Here is a 24,445-nt window from a genome sequence, read left to right as displayed (position 1 = left end):
ACGCGTTTGCGTTTGTCAACTGACAAACGAGTGATAATCACAAACGAATGACACAAGCGAATCCAAGAGCCAATCAGAGCGCAAGGTTGTGTTGCCAGCATCCCAGTTTCAGGGACAGTCTCCACCAGACCCGACGCAACAAAGGGGCGTAACGGGACTTCGGGGCAAACTTCAGGTTCCGCACCCGCTCGCCCGCCAACCCCCTCCGCCAGGCAGCCGGCGCGTCTCCAGGTTCCGCCCGGGCGTCGCTGAATGGAGGCGGCGGGGAGAATGCGCGCGGCACAGCCAATCCGGGCGCGCTTCTACGGCCCCTGCCCGCCCCCGACCTTCCAGGGCACAGCAAGACACTGACGCCGCGGGGCAGGCAGCTGCGTGCGCGTCTCCTCCAGGCAGCAAGGGGAACCCGAGGCCGCCAGCGCCCCGACCATGTCCTCTCCGGGGCCGCCGCAGCCCCCAGCCGAGGACCCGCCCTGGCCCGCGCGCCTCCTGCGTGCGCCTCTGGGGCTGCTGCGGATGGACCCGAGTGGGGACGCGCTGCTGTTGTGCGGCCTCGTAGCGGTGCTGGGCTGGAGCTGGCTGCGGCGTCGCCGGGCGCGGGGCATCCCGCCCGGGCCCACGCCCTGGCCCCTGGTGGGCAACTTCGGTCACGTGCTGCTGCCTCCCTTCCTCCGGCGGCGGAGCTGGCTGAGCAGCAGGACCAGGGCCGCAGGTATTGATCCCTCGGTCGTCGGCCCGCAGGTGCTCCTGGCTCACCTAGCCCGTGTGTACGGCAGCATCTTCAGCTTCTTTATCGGCCACTACCTGGTGGTGGTCCTCAGCGACTTCCACAGCGTGCGCGAGGCGCTGGTGCAGCAGGCCGAGGTCTTCAGCGACCGCCCGCGGGTGCCGCTCATCTCCATTGTAACCAAGGAGAAGGGTGAGCGGGGGCGGGGGGCGGGGGGCGTGGGCTGTGAGCCTTGGGTACGCGGATGCAGCGGATGAGTCTCCAGGTGCGCGGGGTCTGCAGTTCCTGTGCCCCTTCCGGCCGCGCGCCCCCAGCCTGCCTCACACCTGCATCCTGAACTAACAGGTGTTGCTGGCTGCAGCGCCTCTCCTTCCTGATGCCTTTAAGATCCCATCAAGTAGTGACGGACGCGTGACTTGTTCATACTCCAAGATCAGAAGTAGAAAAGTCATCCGGAGGTTGAGGGAGAGTAATAGGGATAGCGGGAGGGCAAGGTGGCAAGCCAGGTTCCATCTTTCCAAAAGTAGTCTTCCCTTCCACCAGCTGTGACCTCGGAGAGAAACTTTGGCCCCCATGTTAGAAAGAGGGAAGGATGTTCTTTTTACCTTGTGAGTTTCAAATGCAAGAATTTAAGATATTTTCCAATAAGATAAACAGTCCAGAAAACACGGTAGAAGCCTATTACCAAATCTCAGGCGCTGGTTCATAGCCTCTGATTCCTGCGTATGGGAGTCTAAATTGGACATTTTTGCGGGTTGGAAAACGTGTTATCTGCTGCAATAAAATGTCCAATCTAACCTGTCTCTACCGTCCCCCTTTGTCTTATTGGTTGGCTTAGGTCTCTGACTTCTTTTCTGAGTCACTCCTATCCATCAGTCAGGTGTTAAATGCCTTTTCCTCGGGGAAGCCTTTTCTCACAGTCTCTCCAAGTAGGGTAGGCTCCCTTATTAGAACTAGGTCCCTTATCCAAGCACTTTTCCTTCACTGCACTTTTCAAAACTGAAGCTACATAACTTTATGACCTTGGGCCTGGATGTCAGTCTTCACCACTGTTCTGACATTTAGGAGGACAGAGTCATTACTGCCTGAAACATAGTAGGAGCTCAAGTATCTATTAAATAAATGAATGTTATTTCCTGTCCTTATGACATGGCAAAGAGAGATCTAGGCTTTTCAGAATCTGATAAAGCCAGAGTTTTGCATCAGGATTTTAAACGAAAAAGACAAATATTGTATGATCCACTTATATGAGGTGCCTCCTAGCACAGTGAAATTCATAGAGACAGAAAGTCTCAGTTTTGCAAGATGAAAAAGTTCTGTGGCTGGACAGTAGCAGTGGTTGCACAACAGTGTGAAAGTACCTTATGCCATTAAGGTGTGCACTTAAAAATGGTTAAGATGGTAAATTTTATATGTATTTCACCACAATTTTTAAAAAAGAAAAGAAAAGCAGGTAGGTTTTCTCCAGGCAGCCATGAGCTCAGAAGAGAATTCTAGGTAGAAGCAGTATTACGAAAGCATGCAGTGGATGAGGTGTGAACTGTGACATTTGTTTTTCAGTGGGGCATTTGAAGTATTATGATCTTTATCTCTACTCATTTAAAATCCTTAGCATAATGTCTTAGAGTTCATCCATGTTGTGGCATGTGTGAAAATTTTCTTTTGAAGACTGAATAATATTCCATCATATGTACAATCATCCCTCCTTATCTGTAGGGGATTCCTTCCAGGACCTCCTGCGAATAACAAAACCCTAGGATGCTCAAGTCCCTGATATAAAATGGTGTAGTATTTGCATATAGCCTATGCATAGGGATCTTGGATACTTTAAATCATCTCTAGATTATTTATAATACCTACTACAATATAAATGCTTTGTAGATAGTTGTTATACTGTATTGTTTAAGGAATGACAAGAAAAAGTCTACACATTCAGTACAGATGCGGTTTTTTGATCTGCGGTTGGTGGAACCCACAGATGTGGAACCCATGAATGTGGAGGGTCGACTGTATATACCACATTTTGTTTACTCATTCATCCATTGATAGACACTTGTGCCTCCACCTTTGGGCTATTGTGAATAATGCTGCTATGAATAGAAGGGTACAAATATCTGAGTCCCTAGGAGTTGCTTGATCATGTGGTAATTCTAGGTTTAATTTTTTGAAGAATCATCATACCATTTTCCAGTGAGTGCACCAGTTTACATTCCCACAGGGGTCCCAATTTCTCCACGTCCTCACCAACACTTTTTTCTTTTTTTTCACACTTGCTTTTAAGATTGGGCTTAAATGTTACCTCTTTGAGAATGTGTACCCTGAGATGCTTCCCTACCCTGCAGAACGAGATTAACTTCTATGATACTATTGTTTCATTTTAAGACCTTCCCAGTCTCTTCTAATCAATCCATAAGTCTTATTGACTCCTACAGTAGATATGTGCTACATCCATCTACTTTTCTCCATCTCTACTGCCAGCACCCTCATCCAAGCTACCATCATTTATTTATTTATTTTTTTTCTAAAGCTACCATCATTTCTAATCTGATACTTTAGAAGCCTCTTGACTAACCTGCTTGCTTCCACTCCAGATTTGCATCCACAGAGCAGCCAAAAGGATCTCTTACATAAACTATGAATCAAACCCTGTAGCTCTCTGGCTGAAACCAATTGCCTCCCCACTCCATACTTGACCTACTGTGGCCTGAAGGATCTGGCTGCTGCATTTCTCTTTTTCAGTTCTCCTTTCATTTGTACATTTCAACCTGGCCTTCCTGCTCTAGACACACTAACCTGATTTCTGCCATGCCTGGGCCTGCCTCAAGGTACAATGTTTGTCTTCTTTGGGCCTGGAATAACTTCTTGCTTGACTGATTGCTTGTCATCCCTCAGGCCAATTGTTACCTTTCAGTGCTATATTGGTCAATGCCCAGTACCACCTCTTATTTTATCTCATTCATATTTTTCTCATTAAACACTGGGAAGTATAGTATTTAGCCTATTACCACCCCCACCTCTCAATGGAATGTGAGTTTCTTTAGGGCAGAGATTTTGTTCCTTTTGTTAACCACTGTATCCCTACTTCTTGGCACAGAATAGAGAACCAAAAGATGAATGAATTTGTGCATACAAGCATCTATTGATGTACGTATCACATTTTATTATAATTTGTTTTGTGTGTCTGTCCCTTCCTCTGGGTTTCTTAAGGTAGGAATTAGATTTTCTTCTTTGAGATATTAACAGTATAGTTTCCAATTCTTAAAAAAACAGTTTATCAGAGTGCTTCTTGGTGGCTGTTTGGTTGAGAATCTATAATAAGGTCATTTCTAAGCATTAGTTGGACACTGCTTACTATTAAATCTCTATTTAGAAAAGAGTGGGGAGCCTGGGGGCAATTTGGTGCTTCAGTAGTATCTCAACTCAAGTATTCCCCCAAGAGACAGGGTTTTCTTAGGCAATGCTGCTCTGGTATGTGTTGGGTGAATGTGCTGTCAAAGAATTAATGAGAGAAATTTCAGTGGCTGGAGAAGGTGTTGACAAGATAATACAAGGCAAGAACCATGTGGCATAAAGAAAATGCTTGTGGACTTAACTTGGAATAAAGAACAGATCATCTGAATAAGAAAATGTAGCTAGCAGAGGATTTTTTAAATAGAACTTTTTCAAGAGTGAAGAATAAAAAGGGAGGGTGTGAATTTATTTCAAGATGATCATCAGAGGATGAAGGAGCAGATGAATTGTGAGTGGACTTCCCAGATCAGGAAAGGGACAGCATTATCAGCCTGAAGAAGAAAGGTCACTGTGACTACAGTCAAGATGCTCAGCTCAGCAAGACTTGAGGATAGTTCAAACCATCTTTGGCTACTGTACCCAGTAGCAAAGAAGTAAATGTGATACTGTCCAGAAACAAGATGTGTAGGCCATAAGAGAAAAGAAATTATGTTAGGAATTAGAGGCCGATAACATTATTCAATATTTATTATTTTTTGAAAGAACTTTGCTGCTGAAGTTGATGAGAATAGCAGAGAAGAGTATGTTTCATAAACAGTGATGTGCGAAGAGAGGCTAGAAATAGTTGACTTAATACATTTGCTGAAAGTTCCAGATGTAGGAAGTTTATTTGTTATGTTTAAATTTTTCAAAATTTCATGATTAGACAAGTTGGTCGTCGTCTTAAGCCCATAAAAACTACAGTAAACTAGGTAGGCCATAAAGATGCTGTGTCCATCATTCTGATTGATTCTTAAGCACAAAAAGAAAAGAAAACTACAAAATCAGAGCTAAGTCTACCAGAGGAGTGTTTCACTCTTAAGTGTGCTGCTAAGGTGTCCCCAAAAGTTTATGTATTAGAAACTTAATCCCTAATGCAACAGTGTGGAGAGATAGGAACTTAAAAGATGATTAGGTTATGAGAGCTCTGCCCTCATCAATGGATTAGTGCTGTTATCACCAGAGTGGGTTAGTTATTGTGGGAGTGGGTTTCTGATAAGAAGGATGAGTTTGGCCCCCTTTCTTTCTCTCTCTCTTTCATCCTCTCTTACACTTCTGCCTTCTGCCATGGGATGATGCAGCATGAAGGCGCTTGCCAGATGCCAGTGCTATCCTCTTGGACTTCCCAGCCTTCAGAACTGTAAGAAATAAATCTCTGTTCTTTATAAATTACCCAGCCTGTGGTATTCTGTTATAGCAACACAGAACAGGGTAAGACATGTGATCTGTTTCTTCTAAAAGGTTTGTATACATCACATTTTTATTTTAAAATATTCAAAGTAAAGCTCAAAGAACAGTATAAACTTGATTATCTGCAGCTCAGATCTGCTTCAGATTCATAAATAACACATAGCTTTATTTGGTATGTTCTTCTAAAACTTGCATATGTTGGATACTTAAAGTATCTTTCTCTAACTAGCTTTTGTTATTTAAAAGTGTTATGTTTTAACCATATTATGCAGTATTCCACTAAATAGAATGAATAAAATGGCATCAAATTCTCTATTTCACTGTTGATAAAAATTAGGTAAATTTTACATTTTTTTGCTCTTACCAACTATGCTACCACAAATGTTTGTAGGACACTAGTCATGAAAGTAGAAAAAGAAACACTGATTTGACTTGTAAAACCTGATATGGCTCAGATAATGTCACTGGAGACTTGGAGCAAGAGTCAAAGCAAGTTGCAAAGCCATAAAAATAGAAGGTAAAACGAAATTTTGAAGAATTTTAAAAGTATGGGATAGATCAGTCTGATACATACCTCAAAGGAGAACAAGATGCAAAATGAAATTAGGAAATGAAGATAAATAGAAAATGAAAGTTCATCTGGGGAATTTGAAAATGAATGAAAATGCAATAAAATAGGTATTTGAACTGATTTTGAAATAGTTATGCACTCACATTGAGATGGCCTGAATTCTCCCACTAATAGGAATACTTCTATGATCCCATGGAAGAAAAGGGTAAGTGTAATCAGTGTATGACACCCTCTCTGTTCAGTAGGTAAAGACGTATATGTGGCCAATGTAGAATTGCTTCATGTTTAATGTATTTTGAGTATTTTTATTATAGTAGTATATGTTACTGGAAAACAAAACAAGGAAAATGAAAAAATGGACTGAAAATCATCTGTGATCAGCATTATTTTGAGATAGTATTGACATTTTCATGTATCACCTTCCAGTCTTTTTTCTACATGTACATGTATTTTTAGAAATATATTTGCCTCCTTCAAACTATACTACAAGGCTACAGTAACCAAAACAGCATGGTACTGGTACCAAAACAGAGATATAGACCAATGGAACAGAACAGAGTCCTCAGAAATAATACCACACATCTACAGCCATCTGATCTTTGACAAACCTGAGAGAAAACAAGAAATGGGGAAAGCGATTCCCTATTTAATAAATGGTGCTGGGAAAATTGGCTGGCCATAAGTAGAAAGCTGAAACGACCTTTCTCATCTTATATACTAATCTGCAAGCATGGATTAGAGACTTAAATACACCACCACCAAAAAATCCAGAGGAAAAACCAGAAGTAACGCATTCCGGCACGGACAGGCAATGGCAAAGACTAAGGCTCAAAACACCAAAAGCAACGGCAGCAAAGCCAAAATTGACAAATCGGGATCCTATTAAACTAAAGGAGTTTCTGTAACAGTTAAAAGAAAACTACCATCAGAGTGGAACAGGCAACCTGCCACTTAAGGAAAATTTTTGCAATCACCCTATCTCACAAGGCCGCAATATCCGGCGAACCTGCCAACAAACTCACAAGTTCAAACAACCCCATCAAAAAGTGGCAAAGGATATGAATGGACATTTCTAAAAAGAACATTCATATGTCGCAACAAACACACGAAAAACAACACCGGTCACCACCAGGATAAATGCAAATCAAAACCAATAATGAGATACCTCCACCATCTCACACCAGTTAGAATGGCGACCACAAGGAGTCAAAAACAAATGAGGTGCCAGAGGATGTGAGAAATAGAACATCTTTTACACTGTTGGTGGGATTGTAAACTAGTTCAACCATTTATGGAAATAGTATGGCTATTCTCAAGATCTAGAACTAGACAAAACAAGGCGACCTGTCATCCAGTAATACTGTGATGATACCATGATTTATAAAATGGTGCTGCCTTAAAGACACATGCATTAATGCATGTTTATTGCTATCATCATGCAATAGCAAGCACTTGAATCAACTCAAATGTCCATCATACAGATTGATTAAGAAAATGTGGCACATATACAATCATGGAATAATATGCAGCTTTCATAAAAAGGATGAGTTTGTGTCTTGTAGGAATGGACAAACAATCCATCATTCCGCAAACTATCACAAGAACAGAAACCAACAATCGCGATGGTTCTCACTCAGGCGGAACTGGAACAAATTGAGACCACTGGATCTGTGGCAACACCGCCTATCATGGGTGAGGGGAGGGGGAGGGATTGCAATGGAGTTATACCGGTTTGCAAATGATCTAGCTGATGGGTGCACACCAACAAGGCACAAGTATACATATGTAAACAAACCTGCACGCTATGCACATGTACCCTACAACTTACAGTATAATAATAATAAATAAATTAAAAAAAAAAAAAAAAAGAAATATATTTGCCTCCTTAAAATGGAATAATTTTCATAATTTTAAAAATTGCTTTTTATCACTTAAAGTATTATGAACATATTTTCATATTATTAAATATCCTTCTTTAAAGTTCTTAGGAGCTGTATAATATCCATTTGTGAGAATGTATCAATGTCAATTTAGTCTATCCTTTATTTGGTTTGAGTGGATTTTTATGTTTCCACTGCCTAGCACCTGTTCCTTGGACAAGAATACCCGCTTCTTCTGAGGAATTCTTTATTTCTGACCTCAATCCCTTTTGTTGATTGAACAGGAGATGCCATATCTTTACATGAACTTACCTTCTTGGCCACAGTGATAAGTTGAGGGACACACTGACCAAAAGTGGACTGATCAGAATTTCTAACCTTTTTGTAACTGGTTAATCTGTAGGCCAAGCACAGAACTCAATAATTCACAACTACACATCAAGCCTTACATAATTTTGGGATAAGAATAGCGTGACATAGTTAGAAACCTCAAGCCACAAAATAAATTTAAGGTATCTCAAGTTGGTATCACCGCAGGACACCCTACTGAAGCATTTGAATCCTTCCCCAGAATTTCTCAGGTTGAATCTAGAAAATAGAGGGCTTTTTCTTTTGGTGGTGAAACTGGGAAAATAGGCATCTCAGGATAGTTCATGTTTCATTGAAAAGCTGGTTTGCAGTTGGAAAGAATGAAGTCAGACAGAGAGGAGGGAAAAATAGATACAGGGAGAAAGAGTTCTGTGACATTTAGTACTCCCTGAGGTGGCAATACCCTTTCCTTTCTGTTGTTTCATTCCATAGCCTAACTGGCCTGTTCGATGAACTAGCTTGAGGGTATATTTTTGTTATTCTGAAGCAAGAGTCCTGATTTTTGCTTCCGAGCCATTTCGGTAGACAAAATGTTTCTAAAATACAAATACGGAGTTTAAAAATCGTTAGTAGATGGTAAGATCAAGGACCTAACAAAGGAAAAGTAATGTTTTTTGATAAAGAGGACAAAGCAAAGATGTTATATGTGATATATTAAATAAGGAGAGGGCCAGGCGCGGTGGTTCATGCCTGTTATCCCAGCACTTTGGGAGGCCAAGGCGGGTGGATCACCTGAGGTCAGGAGTTCAAGACCAGCCTGGCCAACATGGTGAAGCCCCATCTCTACTAAAAATACAAAAATTAGCCGGGCTTGGTGGCATGCGCCTGTAGTCCCAGCTACTCAGGAGGCTGAGGCAGGAGAATCACTTGAACCCAGAAGGCGGAGGTTGCAGTGAGCTGAGATCGCGCCACTGCACTCCAACCTGGGTGACAGAGTGCAGCTCCATCTCAAAAAAATAAATAAATAAAAATAAAGAGAGAGGGTAGGTGGGATTGGTATCAAATCCTAAAGCTGGTGTGGAAGACCATATCTATCCAAGAAAAGAGGAGGCCCACCAACACTTGGCCGCTGAATACTCTGCAGCAGAAGACTTGCTCATGGTTAAAGACAGGAGGAATGATTAAACTTTGGTAGCCTAGGAAATAGTTTATGGGCCTTTATTACACAAAAGGAGAGTTCTGGTTTCAGGAGTGGTTAAGACATTTCCACTCCTTCTTTGTCGCAACAATCACATACCATACCAGAGGGATGCTCAACAGAAGCACATACTCTATCTACATTGAAATGAAATGACACATCTACATTTCTGCACCATAACACCTGAAGACAAAGTGGCTGTAGGATTGGCAAATGACTTAATAGAGTGGAGGATGACTACACCTAAGCATCTACAGAGGGGAATGCCAGTGGAGTATGAGAGGATAGAATGAGAACTACTCCCCTAGTTTACCATGCAGAATCTCAAAAAGGGTTAGAAATTGGAGGTACCAGTGATCATAGGAGACAGAAATGAGCCAGTAGACTGAGAAGAAGGACAGTGTGAAATGCACATAAAATAAGATCAGGTCCTTATCACTGACCCCACCCCTGCAGAAAATAGTAAGTAGATGCTCTGGAGGGCCTTGGCTGGAGAATGGGGGTGGGGAAGAGATACAGCCTGGCAAAATGAAAAGTTGTTTCTAGACAAAGACAGAACTCTTGAAATGCTTCAACTGGGTGAAAGTTTGACAAAGAACACTCAACAACCCTAGCCACCAACAAAAGAAAACAAGGACGTTTGTCTGTCTTGGCCTGGACCTTGGCACAGAAAATGTTTTCCCACCCCCAGTCTAAGCAGCAACTATATGCTCGACGCTGCCTTTCCTTTCCTTTCCTTTTCTTCTCTTTTCTTTCTTTTCTTTTCTTTCTTTTTCTTTTTTTTTTTTTTTTTTTTTTTTTTTTGACAGAGTCTCACTGTGTCACCCAGGCTGGAGTTCATTGGCATGATACTGGCTTACTGCAGCCTTGACCTCCCAGGCTCAAGTGATCCTCTCACCTCAGCCTCCCGAGTAGCTGGAACTACAGGCTTGAGCCACCACACCCAGCTAATTAAATTTTTTTTTATTTTGTAAAGACAGGGTCTCACTGTGTTACCAAGGTGGTCTGGAACTCCTAGGTTCAAGTGATCCTCCTACCTTGGCCTCCCAACCTGCTAGGATTACAGGCATGAGGCACCATGCCTGGCAGATTTTGCTGTTTTAATGCAAAAACAGCCATAGAACATATGTAAACAAATTCATGTCACTCATGAACTGGCTGTGTTCCAGTTAAACTTTATTTATAGATCATGAAATTTGAATTTCTTTTTTGCCCCTTGATTTTACACTAAAGGAAAGATTTAAATTTCGTATGATTCTCACATATCACAAAATAATCTTTTGATTTTTTTTCAACCATTTATTAATGTAAAAACTAGTCTTGGCTCTCTGGCTGTACAAGGGCGGCAGGCTGGATTTGGCCTTTGGGCTGTAGTTTGCCAACCGCTCAACTAGACTTTAAGTAAGCATGTTAAAAATGTAAGAGTAAACATTCACCCTGTTTGTCTCAACAGGAAGATGAGAAGGAAGGGGGAAAAGAATGAGCAAAGCAGATAAACAAATCTCAAAATAGTATGTTAGAAATTAGAATAAATGTAAGAGGACTAAACTTACTGGCTAAAGGACAGCTTGTCAGAATGGATATTTTTTATATCCAATTATATGTTGTTTTAAGAGACATAATCTATCTTCCCCAAGAAAGAGACATTCCCCCAACATAAGGGTACAGAAAAGTTCAAAATGAAAAGGTGTTACAATACTAAGAAAATACTTTAAAAAGAAAAGCCGGTTCTTTTTTGACAAAAGGTACTCTAAATGATACTTTATTGTTAAGAAAAAGAGGGCATTCATGATAAACGGATCCATTTTTAAAAAATTTTAAAAACAGGAAGATAGAATTCTAAGCTTGAATGTACCTAACAATGTCATCTAATATATATCTATATTTAACAGCATATATATAAATATAAATCTGTATAGCTACATTGATATTTATCTACCTTTAGCAAAAACTTACAGAACTGTAAAGGGAAACTGATAAATCCACCATTATAGCAAAATAGCTTAATATAAGTATTTGGTTGAGAGATCAAATAGTTAAAAATTTGTTAAGGATACAGAAAATTTGGCTTTGACCGTTATCAAGCTTTCTCTATTGGACATAGAGAGAGGACATATTCCTCAAAATTACTTGGACAAACATTCTTCTCAACTTTATTTAGAAATTTCATTGGCCACATACTAGGGTAAAAAAGCAAGAAATGTCAAATATCAGCATAAGATAAACCAGGTAAGGTAGCAAAGAACACTTAAAATAGAATTTTTTTTTTTTTTTTTAACTTAAAACCAAATAATGAAAATACATGGAAACAAGACTGGTGGACTGCAGCTAGAGTAGTACCCAGACAGAGGCAAATGTAGAGCTTTAAATTATTTATTAAGATAGAGGTCTGACGATTAATGAGTCAGATTGCCAACGTTATAAATAAACCTAAAGGAAAAGAGAAACATGTTCCAATTTTAGACAAATTCTTTCAGAGACAAAGACTACACCCTGGCTTGCTTTAGGAGGCCAGTATATTCAAGACACATACAGCATGAGAAAGGAAACTTATAAGCCATTGTCATTCGTGAATATACTATTTTTAAAAAACTTACATTAGGAAACAAAGTCCAGCAATTTTTTAAAGAAACTTAAAAACAAGCAAGTTTAGATTCATTCTTAGATTACAAGTTCAATCATCATAAAGAAGGCAGTTTTCAAATTAATGTAGAAATTAAGTGTATCTGCATGAGAATGGAGACGTAGAAGCTACAAAGTGGGCGTCCAAGCCAGGTTCTGCCAGCAGAAATTCTGCCTCTCCTGGGGTCTTGGTGGCCACATCCAGAGACAAACAGGCTCAGGGTGGGGATGGGGTCTGAGGGTGAACCCAAGCCCTCCCAGGAGACAACTTAGCTGCCAGTCACCACCTATTAGGCTCCTCCACCCACTGCCTGCACCTCAGCAAACACCTCCTATGCTCCATGGATCCCCCAGACCTCTGTCTTTAAAAAAAAAAAAAAGAAAGAAAGAAAAAGAAAAAAAGAAATTAATTGCAGTTCCAACCAAATCCCTAAATAAGTTTGAGAAATTGATTTTGAAGTTTTTGAAACAGTTTTTAAAAAGAACGAGGTTTTGTAGGGAAGAGGGGACTTCCCTATTCGATATAAAAATTAAAGTCTATTTATATCTTATTATAAGGTAACAGTAGTTAAGACAATGTGCTTTGAGCACAGTAATAAATATATAGACCAATATAACCAACTAGAAAGCCTGTCAACTGGCCCACCCCTATAAAGGAAATGTTTGTCAGGGACAGCATTACAGATTGGTGGTTTGGTGAGGTGGAGTGAGGACCCTTTGACAAATCATACTTGAACAATAGGTTGTCTACATACGGAAAAAATGTTTGGATTCCTACCTCACAACAGGTAGGAATACCTAACACAAATATCAATTCCAGGTAGATTATAGAAACTTAAATGTGAAAATTTAAAATTTTTACAAGAAAATAGAGAATGTGTTTATGAACCCATGGTAGGAGGAGATTTCTAAAATAAGATATGCAGCACAAATCAAAGGATTGATAAATACAACTATATTTAAAACTTCTACTTAACAAATACCACTTAGAAAGTAAAAAAAATCACATGATAAAAGATCTGCTATGCATTTCAAATATATAAGAAAAAGAAAATTGCACAGTAGATAAATGCAAATTACAGAATAGGAAATCTGGCCAATAACTATATAAAAAGCTGCTCTGACCCACTGGTAACAATCAGAGAAATGCAAATAAAAATCACATGAGATACATTCCAGGCTTCTGTTGACAAAACTAAAAGCATTGACAAGTATCAAGTGAGGGCAACTATTCTGAACAAATGAGAACATCTAAACACTTCTATGAATACACTTTCAGAGTACTCTCCACTTCAGAGAGTAATCCGCAATATCTAGTCATACTGAATATGTACATATCTTATGACTCATCAGTCAGTCCAGTCTTAGCAATGTCTTTAAAATTCTGAGGAAGTCCAATGGTAGAATAAATAATGACGCATAATCTTTAGAAATTCGCCTCCCATGCATCCTTTCTCAGAAGCTACTAGAGGATGTGCTTCAGCAAAATGAGGGAGTAAAACAAACAGGAAGAAATATAATTCAGGAAATGGGTTCTGATACAGAAGAGTCTAAGAAAATTCCCAAATAATGACTAATAGAAGTCATAGCACCTGAACCAAAGGCCTACAGAGCAACCACTGCAGATTTGAGCAGACATTTGGAAGATTCCAACAAGGAAAGTGGAACTGATAAATTGTCTGATACGTTTGACTGCATGGATGTTTACATTGAAAGACATTTTGTAGGGATATGAGGAAAATTTAACCACAGAGCAGGGTCTTTATTTCATTTGCAGCTGTATCTACTGCACCCCCATGCCTGGCACATAGTAAGAATTCAGAAGTAATGTGGGAAGGAAGAAGAGCTAGCCAAAATGATAGAGTATGCCATGGAAAATAGGATGAAATAGGTGACAGAAAACAAGGAATATTTGAGAACAATCTGATATATCTGGGAGCAATTTTGTGGGGTTTGATGGTGGGATGTATAAGTGAAAATCAAATAGGATGTAGTTGTGGATGACCTTAACATGTTCATATGTTTTAAAATCAGGGCTGCTGCCAATAACATATTTTAGATTACCTGCCAGTTATCAGATTCCAAATTTTGATGTCCAATAGTTCTAATCTAGTTGGGCTGTTCATTTCGTCAGCTAATACTTAACAACCTCTCCTATGTACCAAGCACTATGCCAGAAGCTGGATTTTAATGGTGAGCACTATGAGATATGGTCTCTGCCCTCATTTTAATCTGTTGCTATAGTTATCCTTCAGTTCAGAATGTTTAGAATATAGGTGTTTAGAATATGGGGATATATAGCCTGAAATATTTATTGTCTTTTTTTCTTTGTTTAGAGGCAGGGTCTTTCTCTGTCACCCAGGCTGGAGTGCAGTGGCATGATCATAGTGGACTGCAGCCTCCAACCCCTGGGCTCATGTGATTCTCTGACCTTAGCCTCTTCAGTACCTGGGGCTTACAGATGCATGCCACCATACCTGGCGAATTTTTTTTTTTTTTAGAGATGGGGTCTTGTTCTGTTGCCCAAGCTGGTCTTCAACTCCTGGATTCAAGCAGTCCTCCCACCTCAGCTTCCCAAATCTCTGGGATTATAGGCAAGAGCCACTGTGTACCTGGCCACCTGAGAAATTTTCTAAGCCTGGATTCACTCTTATGAAATGTAATACTTTGAAATGCACACTAACTTTGGAAAATGAAACTCATTGCTTTTCATTTCACCAGGAGTTACTATCTATAATAATAAGCTTTAGAGCAAATTCTCCTAATTTAATTAGATATGATTTTTGTTATTAGAAACACATACTATCTTGATAACTAAATTTTGCCAATCATTTTTCTTGACTAGTGGTCTTTATCTATATATGAGGAATTTTCCATAAGTGACTTGAAAAATACAGAATGCACTCCATGGTAGGTCTGTTCAGTGTTATCAGGAATGCTGTTTCTCATCTTCCTTTCTTGGTGTCCCTTTGCAGGGGTTGTGTTTGCACATTATGGTCCCATCTGGAGACAACAAAGGAAGTTCTCTCATTCAACTCTTCGTCATTTTGGGTTGGGAAAACTTAGCTTGGAGCCCAAGATTATTGAGGAGTTCAAATATGTGAAAGCAGAAATGCAAAAGCATGGAGAAGACCCCTTCTGCCCTTTCTCCATCATCAGCAATGCCGTCTCTAACATCATTTGCTCCTTGTGCTTTGGCCAGCGCTTTGATTACACCAATAGTGAGTTCAAGAAAATGCTTGGTTTTATGTCACGAGGGCTAGAAATTTGTCTGAACAGTCAAGTACTCATGGTCAACATATGCCCTTGGCTTTATTACCTTCCCTTTGGACCATTTAAGGAATTAAGACAAATTGAAAAGGATATAACCAGTTTCCTTAAAAAAATCATCAAAGACCATCAAGAGTCTCTGGATAGAGAGAACCCTCAGGACTTCATAGACATGTACCTTCTCCACATGGAAGAGGAGAGGAAACATAATAGTAACAGCAGTTTTGATGAAGAATACTTATTTTATATCATTGGGGATCTGTTCATTGCTGGGACTGATACCACAACTAACTCTTTGCTTTGGTGCCTGCTGTATATGTCACTGAACCCCGATGTACAAGGTAATTAATAGGTGTTTCCTTTGTTCATGGCAAAACCAGGTAATTTAAATCAGGATTAGCAACCTCAGTGATCTGGTGGCTCCTAACACTGAGCAGTGTCTTCAGGCTGGCAAACAAATACTTGCAATTCACAGGGAGTTGGTAAGATGTTAACAGTGAAACCCAAGTTTCTAGATAGTAGGACTGAGGTCATAACTTGCTTACCCCTGCTTAAATCTCTATGGGTTTGATTCTGTGTGAAATCTATGATCGTGAAAGACCTTTAGAGAAGAACATTCTAGAGCTGAAGGGAATCATAATGCTGATCTGCACATATCTTGTTTTTTTGAAATTGGAGAACAAAGGCTCAGAGAATTTGTGTGACTTTCACAAGGTCACACAGCTAGTTCTACCACCTCAGTCCCAATAGATACTGAAAGTCCATGGCAGTTCAGAGTAGAAGAATACAGGGAGGATGGTGTATTATTAGTTTCTGTTGCTGTTATAACAAATTACCACAAACTGAGTGGCTTAAAACAACACAAGTTTCTTAAGAGTTCTATACATTGTAAGTCTGATATATGTCTCATTGGGCTGAAAATCAGGACGTTGACAGGGCTGCATTCCTTTCTGGAGGGTCTAAAGAAGAATCAATTTCCTTGCTGTTTTTGGCTTCCACAGCTCATGGCTTCCTCCTTCTGTCATTGAAGGCAGCAGTGTTGCATCTCTCTGACCATTCGTTCATAGTCACATTTTTCTCTGACTCTGAACTCAACTGGGAAAGGTTATCTGACTTAAAAACCCATGTTCTTAGATTGGGCATACCCAAGTGACCCAGGATAATCTTCCCATCTGTATGTCTTTAATTACATCAGTTTAGTCCCTTTTGCCATGTAAGGTATTATGTTTACAGACTCCAGGGCATTGGGGTGTGTACATGTATGGGCCCTTATTCTGCCTACTATAGATGTGATTATACCTACCTGTATTAGTTAATTATTGCTGGGTAGCAAACTACCCCAAAATTTGCTAGCTTTACAAAAACCACCACCATGTATTATCTCCCAGTTTCTGAGGGTCAAGAATCCAGGAATGACTTCCAGTTTAGGGTTTCTCATGAAGTTAGAGTTAAGATGTTGGCTGGGTCTGCAGACTTGACTGAGACTAAAGAATCCAGGTCCAGGGTGGCTATCCATATGACTGTTGGCCAAGTTCCTTACCACTCTGACCCTTCCATAAAGCTGCTTCACTTCCCCAAAAGTAAGCAACCTGAGAGAGAGAGAGAGTGGCAAAGATGAGGAGCCACAGTGTCTTTTATAATCTGATCTCAGAAGTGACATGTCCTCACTTCACCCTTATTCTCTTGGTCACATAGACCAACTTGGTACAGAGTAGGAGGGGACTGCACAAGGATATAAACCACAAGAACAGGGAATATTGGGGACCACCTTAGGCTATCACATGTTGTCTCAGTCTACTTAGAGAGTCAATCCCATGTTCATATGAGAGTATGACTTAGGATGCTCCTGAATCCAGAGTGCTTTCTCTTTGGCCCCTCTGTATGTTACTATCCTACTTCTAAGTCACAGGGTAGCACAGGCACCCTGGGGCTAGCTGTCTCTACTTGAAATGTCCGACCAATGCTTCACCTTTACTGAGGCAGAGTCAGGCCTGAACTGCCAACTGACCAGTTAGGTATTAGCGGTGATGGAAAGTATGCAGAGGAGGGCAGGTTCAACTCTCTCCCATACTTATCTTCTGGTTTATTCTTCCCTTTTTACATAGAGAAGGTTCATGAAGAAATTGAAAGGGTCATTGGTGCCAACCGAGCTCCTTCCCTCACGGACAAGGCCCAGATGCCCTACACAGAAGCCACCATCATGGAAGTGCAGAGGCTAACTGTGGTGGTTCCGCTTGCCATTCCTCATATGACCTCAGGGAACACAGGCAAGTCCAGGGTCTTCCTCTTTGAATGCCCGTGAGGGAAGCAGGGCCCTCTAATCCAGGGTAGTTGAGGTGAGGGGTGTGGTGACTGTTGTCTAGCTTGATCCTTCTAAAGATTTAGTATTGTGTCCTAGATAATAAAATGTCTAGGGAATGTTCAGCCCTCTGCTGTGCATCACTGGTTGTACTAGAATTCTACCACTGCTTAGTTTTACTAGTAGCTCTGTAGCCTTCAGAACATGCACACTTATACTGGCAAAACAAATAATGTCGAAATTTAAATTGGCTATGTTGGCAGAAAAAGCTCCAGAATTGACAAAGGCAACTCTCCCTCCTTTTCATGGAGGTCAGAAGAGCTAATCTAAATGTGGATTAAGGATTTTGCCTGAAAATTATCTTACTTCAACTTTTAAAATTCTACAGCTGAAGCATAAATATTAAATAATTAGAAGGCTGGGCATGGTGGCCAACACGTGTAATCCCAGAATTTTGGGAGGCCGAGGCAGGCGGATCACTTGAGGTCATGAGTTCGAGACCAGCCTGGACAAGATGATGAAACCCCATCCCTACCAAAAATACAGAAATTAGCCAGGCATGGTGGTGCACAACTGTAGTCCCAGCTACTTAGGAGGCTGAGGCAGGAGAATCGCTTGGACCTGGGAGGTTGCAGTGAGCTGAGATTGTGCCATTACACTCTAGCCTGGGTGACAGAGCAAGACTCTGTCTCAAAAAAAAAAAAAGGTCAGGCGCAGTGGCTCACACCTGTAATTCCAGCACTTTGGGAGGCCCACGAGGGTGGATCACTTGAGGCCAGGAGTTGAAAACAAGCCTAGCCAACATGGCAAAAACCCATTTCTACTAAAAATACAAAAATTAACAGGGCGTGGTGGCACACTCCTGTAGTCCCAGCTACTCAGGAGCTGAGGCAGGAGAAGAATCACTTGAACCCAGGAGGCAGAGGTTGCGGTGAGCCAAGGTCGTGCCACTGCACTTCTGCACTTCAGCCTGGGCGACAGAGTGAGACAGCCTGTCTCAAACAAAAAAAAGAATAGAAAAGCCCATCTTATTCTAAAGTCACCTGTTTCAGCCTCTCACCTACAGCGAAATATGTCTATTTGGTCATGTCCAGACTCTCTTTAAACATCCCTATTAACAAGGAATTTACCTCTGGAGTCAGCCCATAGTGTAATGGGCTTGATCTAGTTTTAAGACAGTTATAGCATGCCATTGCTTATAAATGACATTGGATCATTTAACAGGTTTTTTTTTTTTGGTACAAGTTAGATAGACCGTGTTTATAGTATCTTTTGGGCATTGTTTAAAGTGCATATTGACTTGTCAGCTAGTAAAAGCCAGGGTTGGCTTCCCTGTGTATCTCTGTATCTTAGTTTACCTCCTCACTACGTTGTTGTACATAAATGACCCTGTAAACTAAGTTTTATACATATTGGGAATTTTAATTTTTAGGGAAAGTTTACTTGAAATGCCCTATTGTTTTTGTTTTAGTGTTTTATCTTCATTGTAATGTTTTTATGGTTTTATGTATTAATTCAGCATTCATTGCAACATTGCCTGCTCCCTGTCTCAGGTGGATCCTGGGATGATGCAGGGAGAGGGATGCCAGTTGACAAGATCATATCCCTGCCCTCAAGTACCTCACAGTTTGGTCTCAGCCAATTAAAGTGCTAGGTATATAACTACATTTTTTTTTCCAGATAATGATGTTTAGGGAGAACTACTAGTAAAAGCATACTGAATAACACCCATATGTTGTCTTTTGTTTTAGTGCTCCAAGGGTATACCATTCCTAAAGGCACATTGATCTTACCCAACCTGTGGTCAGTACATAGAGACCCAGCCATTTGGGAGAAACCGGAGGATTTCTACCCTAATCGATTTCTGGATGACCAAGGACAACTAATTAAAAAAGAAACCTTTATTCCTTTTGGGATAGGTCAGTTACACTTTTTTAAACTGCGTAATTTTTAAAAGAAGTAGAACTAAAATAATATTTTATTATTTCATGTTGTTTTAAAAATGTTTATTTCTTGGCAAGTTAATGTAAGAGAAGGGATCAATAATTTAGATAAGGCATCTCCTCTATGTTCACTTCAGATTTTAATAAAGCAGTTGGTTTTAAATCTCTAAATTTGATTAGAAATTTTACTTTCAGGGCTGATCAGGTAATTTTGGGGGGTCCCAGGGAGCTACTGAAGTTAAGAGCAATTTCTGATCTGGTCTGGTGGGTGAGAGGATGGGTTCTCTAATCTCAACAGTTCCTCTTTTAGGTTCCTAGATTAGGAACATAGGATTCTTTCTATGGAAAAAGGGAGGCTCTAGGGATGCTTAATCTGAATTTTTTTGCCTTAATCTTCCAGGTAAAAGTGAAGGAAAGAGGCAAGTAGGCACAGAAGAGACAGGGCAGCTGCCACATTGGATCCGTCTCTAGTTCCTGTCTAGAATGAGGATAGGTCTTTATGAGTAGGAGTTAAAATGTGTATTTGATATGTAAAAATTCTGATCAGCATATGCTGTGGGAGGCTATGTAGTATAAATGGCAATTTGATTTAAAAACTCCATCTGCATTTAGAATACTCAATTTAGATATTTCCTATAAATTTGTACTTTTTGAAACAGGAGAAGGGATGGTGTTATAATCCTTCATTTTTTTCTGATCTCATTTTTAGGGAAGCGGGTGTGTATGGGAGAACAACTGGCAAAGATGGAATTATTCCTAATGTTTGTGAGCCTAATGCAGAGTTTCGCATTTGCTTTACCTAAGGATTCTAAGAAGCCCCTCCTGACTGGAAGATTTGGTCTAACTTTAGCCCCACATCCATTTAATATAACTATTTCAAGGAGATGAAGAGCATCTCCAAGAAGAGATGGTAAAAAGATACATAAATCTTTCTAAGCAGATTCTTTCTACTGCAAGGGACAGTGAATCCAGCAACTCAGTGGATCCAGGTTGGGCTCAGAAAGATCAGAAGGAGGGTAAAGCATACTGGGAGCTTTCATCTTGGAGGATTCCTCAGCAGGATGCTTCAGCCATTTTAGTAATGCAGGTCTGTGATTTGGGGCATAGAAACGAAAGTACCTAGGAAACAGGAGATCTGGATTTTACTTGCAGTAGCTTCCACCAATGGGCTGATCTTCTCATTTCTCAGTGCCTCAGACATCCCATATGTAAAATGAGAGTAATAAAACTTGGCTTCTCTCTACCTCTCAGCACTAATGATGGTCAAATGCCTTACATCTTTTCTGGTATCTCTAAAATGCTGTTAAGCTCTGGAGAAGAAATTCAGGAGAAGAAGATCTATCAGCTGGCTTTTAAAGACCTGTGACAACATGAAAGTGGTGTTCAGCCTGTAATGCTTTGTCAGAGACGGGTGTGGATTTAGGTTATAATGGGGGAGAACTTTTCTCAGCACAGATTCTATGCCAGCTTCTTTGGGCTTGTTCTGTTATTATCTGTTATTTTGTTTATGATTTTAGTTTTTACTTTTTGTAGATGTGGGATGAAGTGGGTTCTGTCATGTATATTGAGGAAAAAAGAAATTATAATTTTAAAAAATCCCTTGTAGGATTATTGTATAAATTTATATGTCTACCTTCTATTTCAACTACAGGAGCAGTGAGCCTTGCTAAAGAAGTAGCTTCATGGCAGAATTCCTTTCTACTGAGTTATTTGCAAAGATGCAGCTCGGCCTTTTTACTTAAGGCCTGAATGGTGAGCTTGGGGATTTTGATGCTGGGACTCATCAGGAAAGGATTCTGCTTTCAAACTATACTGAACATTCCTGTCCTAGCCTCCCTGCCACCAGGCCCAATGTATCTGATCCTTGAATATACTCTCGAAGAATTCACTCTCTTTTTATTAAGAGAACTAAATTGTTTCTAAATGTAGAAGGTTCCTCTGGAAGAGCAGTTTTCAGCAGTGGTGGTAACCCCTTCAGCAGGAGTTTGGAAATGTGTGGGTTTGTTTCTTGGTTATCATAATGATGGGGGTGCTACTGGCCTTCTGCTGCCATGGGACCAGGAAGCTAAATGTCAAGGTAGTCCTATACAGTGAAGAATTGTCCTGCTCAAGATGCCAGGATTTCCCCCAGTGAGAACATGCTCCAAAGAATGACCACCCCTTTCTTTTATTCTCCCACAGTGCTCCATGTACAGAAGCAAGCATAGTAGTAATATGAGCAACCATATTCCTGAACCTTTCCTCATGCTGGCTCTACACTTAATCCTTTACTTGTATATTTCTGTAATTCTTACAGAAATTCTATTAAGAGGGTGGCATACTGTAGTGGATGACGCTGAGGCTTAGAGAAGGTAAGGCACAAAGTTAAAAAGTAACATCACTGGGTTTCAAACCTACTGGTCTCTGTGACTAAAGAACACTTTCAGAATCACTTCTTGATTCTGCTACCCCTTGGCCTCATGCTGGAGTTGTGTGTGTCCGTCTCCATCCCAGGCTGAGCTCCTTGAGGTCAGGATGTCATGCTGTTTGCCTCCCTCACAGTGCCTTGGTCTTAGTGGATGCCCAGTCATCTTGTGAAGGACTTTTAAGAAGTGTACTTAAGAGAAAAATCCTACCTTATTTGAATAATTACAAGTCATATTTTTGTTGTTTAAAGGTGATAAATCAGTGTATGTTATTTGTTAATGTCCATTAAAGCCAGTTTTTAAAAAATCACCGGACTTTTGTGTTTATCATTTAAAACAACCATTTTAAACAAACTTAGAACGATGCCTTAGCTGTTTATATCTAACAGAATGTAAGCTCCCACCACCTGAAGACTGGGCCATATCCAGGGACCTCTCATTCACTTTCCTAAAGGAGAGAAGCAGCTACTGCTGTTCCTACTGATAGAGAAGAGGGCGAGAAAAGATCCAGAGTGGTTGTTACTTCGGGAATTAAATGAAAGATGAAACCCTGAACTTAAACACTTCTGTCTGACTGGCCTCCTGTGACTGATCATCCTTCTTTGCTCTGTTTTCCAGATAAATGGAGACACCAGATCTCCCCAGCCTCTGACTTCATCTGCCGTTAGCCATACTCTGTGTAGTTAGATCTCAGTCTGGGAATGGCATTCCAGGGCAATTGTGAACATGAGGCTAGATTTTCCTTTGATTTAGCACATGCCTAGGCAAACTTTTGCAAGCTCAAAAAATGAAAATAATATCTGCTTAATCAAAACAATCAGAGGAAGAAGAAAAGATATTTTAAAATAATTGACTGATTTTTGACTCTACATTCTTTATCTACCATACTGCTCTTTTCCTTTTTAAAAATATTATTAAGCACTTTCAATATAGATAAATGAAATACAGGCTAATCTTTAGGTGTCCTAAGAATTTTTGCTTTTTGAAAAAGAAAAGCTAATAGCCTAACTGCAGAGGAACTGAGTGGATGGGGCGGCTGCTGTATAGATTTTTAGATGAGATGATACAGTGTGGATTACAATGCACCTTGGGCAGGACAGTTTGTTCTTGATACGGAATTCATATGCTTTTGAATCGTACTAATAACTCAGCATTAACAAGTGTATTACTCCTTAAATTCTACAGGCATTTTCAATATTCCTAACCAAAGAGTTTATCGCTTACTTGAGAAGTTGTCTGTTCTTGGAGAGATGTTGAAATTAGATGTTTATTAAACTTTAAAAATATAATGCCTTAAGCTATAGCACTTTAAAAACATCTTTACATATAAATTGCTAAAAGGACTGTTAATGCTTTTCTCAGACATGTTGACATTTTACTATTTTGCACATCATGGTTTATTTGAAATGAAAAACTACTTTGTTTCATAAGTCTACCTAATATCTCATTTTTGGTTCTCATCTTTAGCACAGTTTTGATGCTTTTATTAAACTATTTTAACTGAGAAAGTGTCATGTCTGGGTTTTATTTGTTTTGTTTTAATTGCTATACAAAATTTTGTTTTCCAGATGTCAAGTTAATGAAAAAAGAAAATAGGCCTCCAAAGACAGATGTTCACAATAGAATGTAAGCATGGTCCTTAGAAACAAGGGTAATTCTTTTAAAATTTCCCTGCGGAGTGAAGTTCTTAGAGGACTGCATCACCGCCCAGGTGTCTTATATTCCCTGTGGAAGCCCAGCATGAGTTGAGAGGAGATGGGCCCACATGAGCCTGCTGTGGCCAGGTATTGAGTGCTGGTCTCACATTTCCCAGCTCAGGAAAAAGAGCTTTTTCATACTTGAACCCTATTTTGCCTGTGGAGGGACCCCCTGCCAGTTTTTTCCACTGCCTACTCTTCTTCCTGAAGTCATAGCTCAGACAGCATCTCCTCAGAGAGGTCACCCACCGTGACATCCAAAGTGGTCTTTCCTGAGAACTCCCTAATCTCATCACCCAGTTTATTTCCTCCAGAGCTGTCATCACTAACTGCAACTACCTTGTTTACTTAAACCTTCTGTTTCTATCATCTCTCTCATCTCCACTCCATGAGGATGTCAGGGACTGACTGTATCTGATACCTTACCAAGAGTGGATGCCTTATGCAGAGCAGGCATCAGTAAATATGTTGGGCAAATGAAGAATTAAGTGAGTTTGATGGAAGGTGATTATTTGACCCTTTAGGCTAGAGAGGAGATGATACAAGCAAACCTGTCATTGTTTTCTGTCTGCTTCCTTAGTGACTGTGGCTGTGCCACCAGAGTATGAGTTTTAGTGAAATAACAGTAGTGAAACAAGAGGAACACTGAATAATGTGGCACCTTCAAATCTTCAGTTTTGCTGCATTGTTTTTAGAAACCAAATTCATTTAAGTAGGGTATTTGTTCATTAGTAAATTTGGTATTATCATGATTGAAATGATAATACTTTTATATTCTTTTATTTATTTTTTTGAGACAGGGTCTCACTCTGTTGCCCAGGCTAGGGTGGCATGATCACGCCTCACT

The 24,445-nt window shown here is 40.3% G+C and overlaps 1 protein-coding gene across 8 annotated transcripts; it reads left to right on the top strand.

Annotated features, from left to right (window-relative positions):
• The first annotated feature begins 156 nt into the window (after positions 1-156).
• Positions 157-24,429, top strand: LOC101016656 (cytochrome P450 2U1). 8 transcript variants are annotated; one of them, XR_647172.4, is made up of 6 exons: positions 157-916; positions 14,960-15,595; positions 17,360-17,521; positions 19,305-19,472; positions 20,206-20,583; positions 21,148-21,259. XR_647172.4 is itself a non-coding variant. In XM_021939153.2 (6 exons), exons 1-5 carry the CDS (start codon positions 427-429, stop codon positions 21,243-21,245), a joined length of 1,554 nt encoding a protein of 517 aa, XP_021794845.1. In that variant the 5' UTR covers positions 157-426; the 3' UTR covers positions 21,246-21,248; positions 23,470-24,429. The 8 variants fall into 8 exon arrangements, 6 of the variants coding, with proteins under 6 accessions (XP_021794845.1, XP_021794844.1, XP_021794843.1 ...); XM_021939153.2 differs by lacking the exon at positions 20,206-20,583 and adding an exon at positions 23,470-24,429 and having other exon boundaries at positions 21,148-21,248; XM_021939152.2 differs by lacking the exon at positions 20,206-20,583 and adding an exon at positions 22,520-23,409 and having other exon boundaries at positions 21,148-21,248.
• Positions 24,430-24,445: the final 16 nt, after the last annotated feature.

This window comes from Papio anubis, chromosome 3, assembly GCF_008728515.1.
Source record: "Papio anubis isolate 15944 chromosome 3, Panubis1.0, whole genome shotgun sequence".
NCBI classification, from domain to species: Eukaryota; Metazoa; Chordata; class Mammalia; order Primates; family Cercopithecidae; genus Papio; species Papio anubis.
This window is presented reverse-complemented; position numbering and strand designations above follow the sequence as displayed.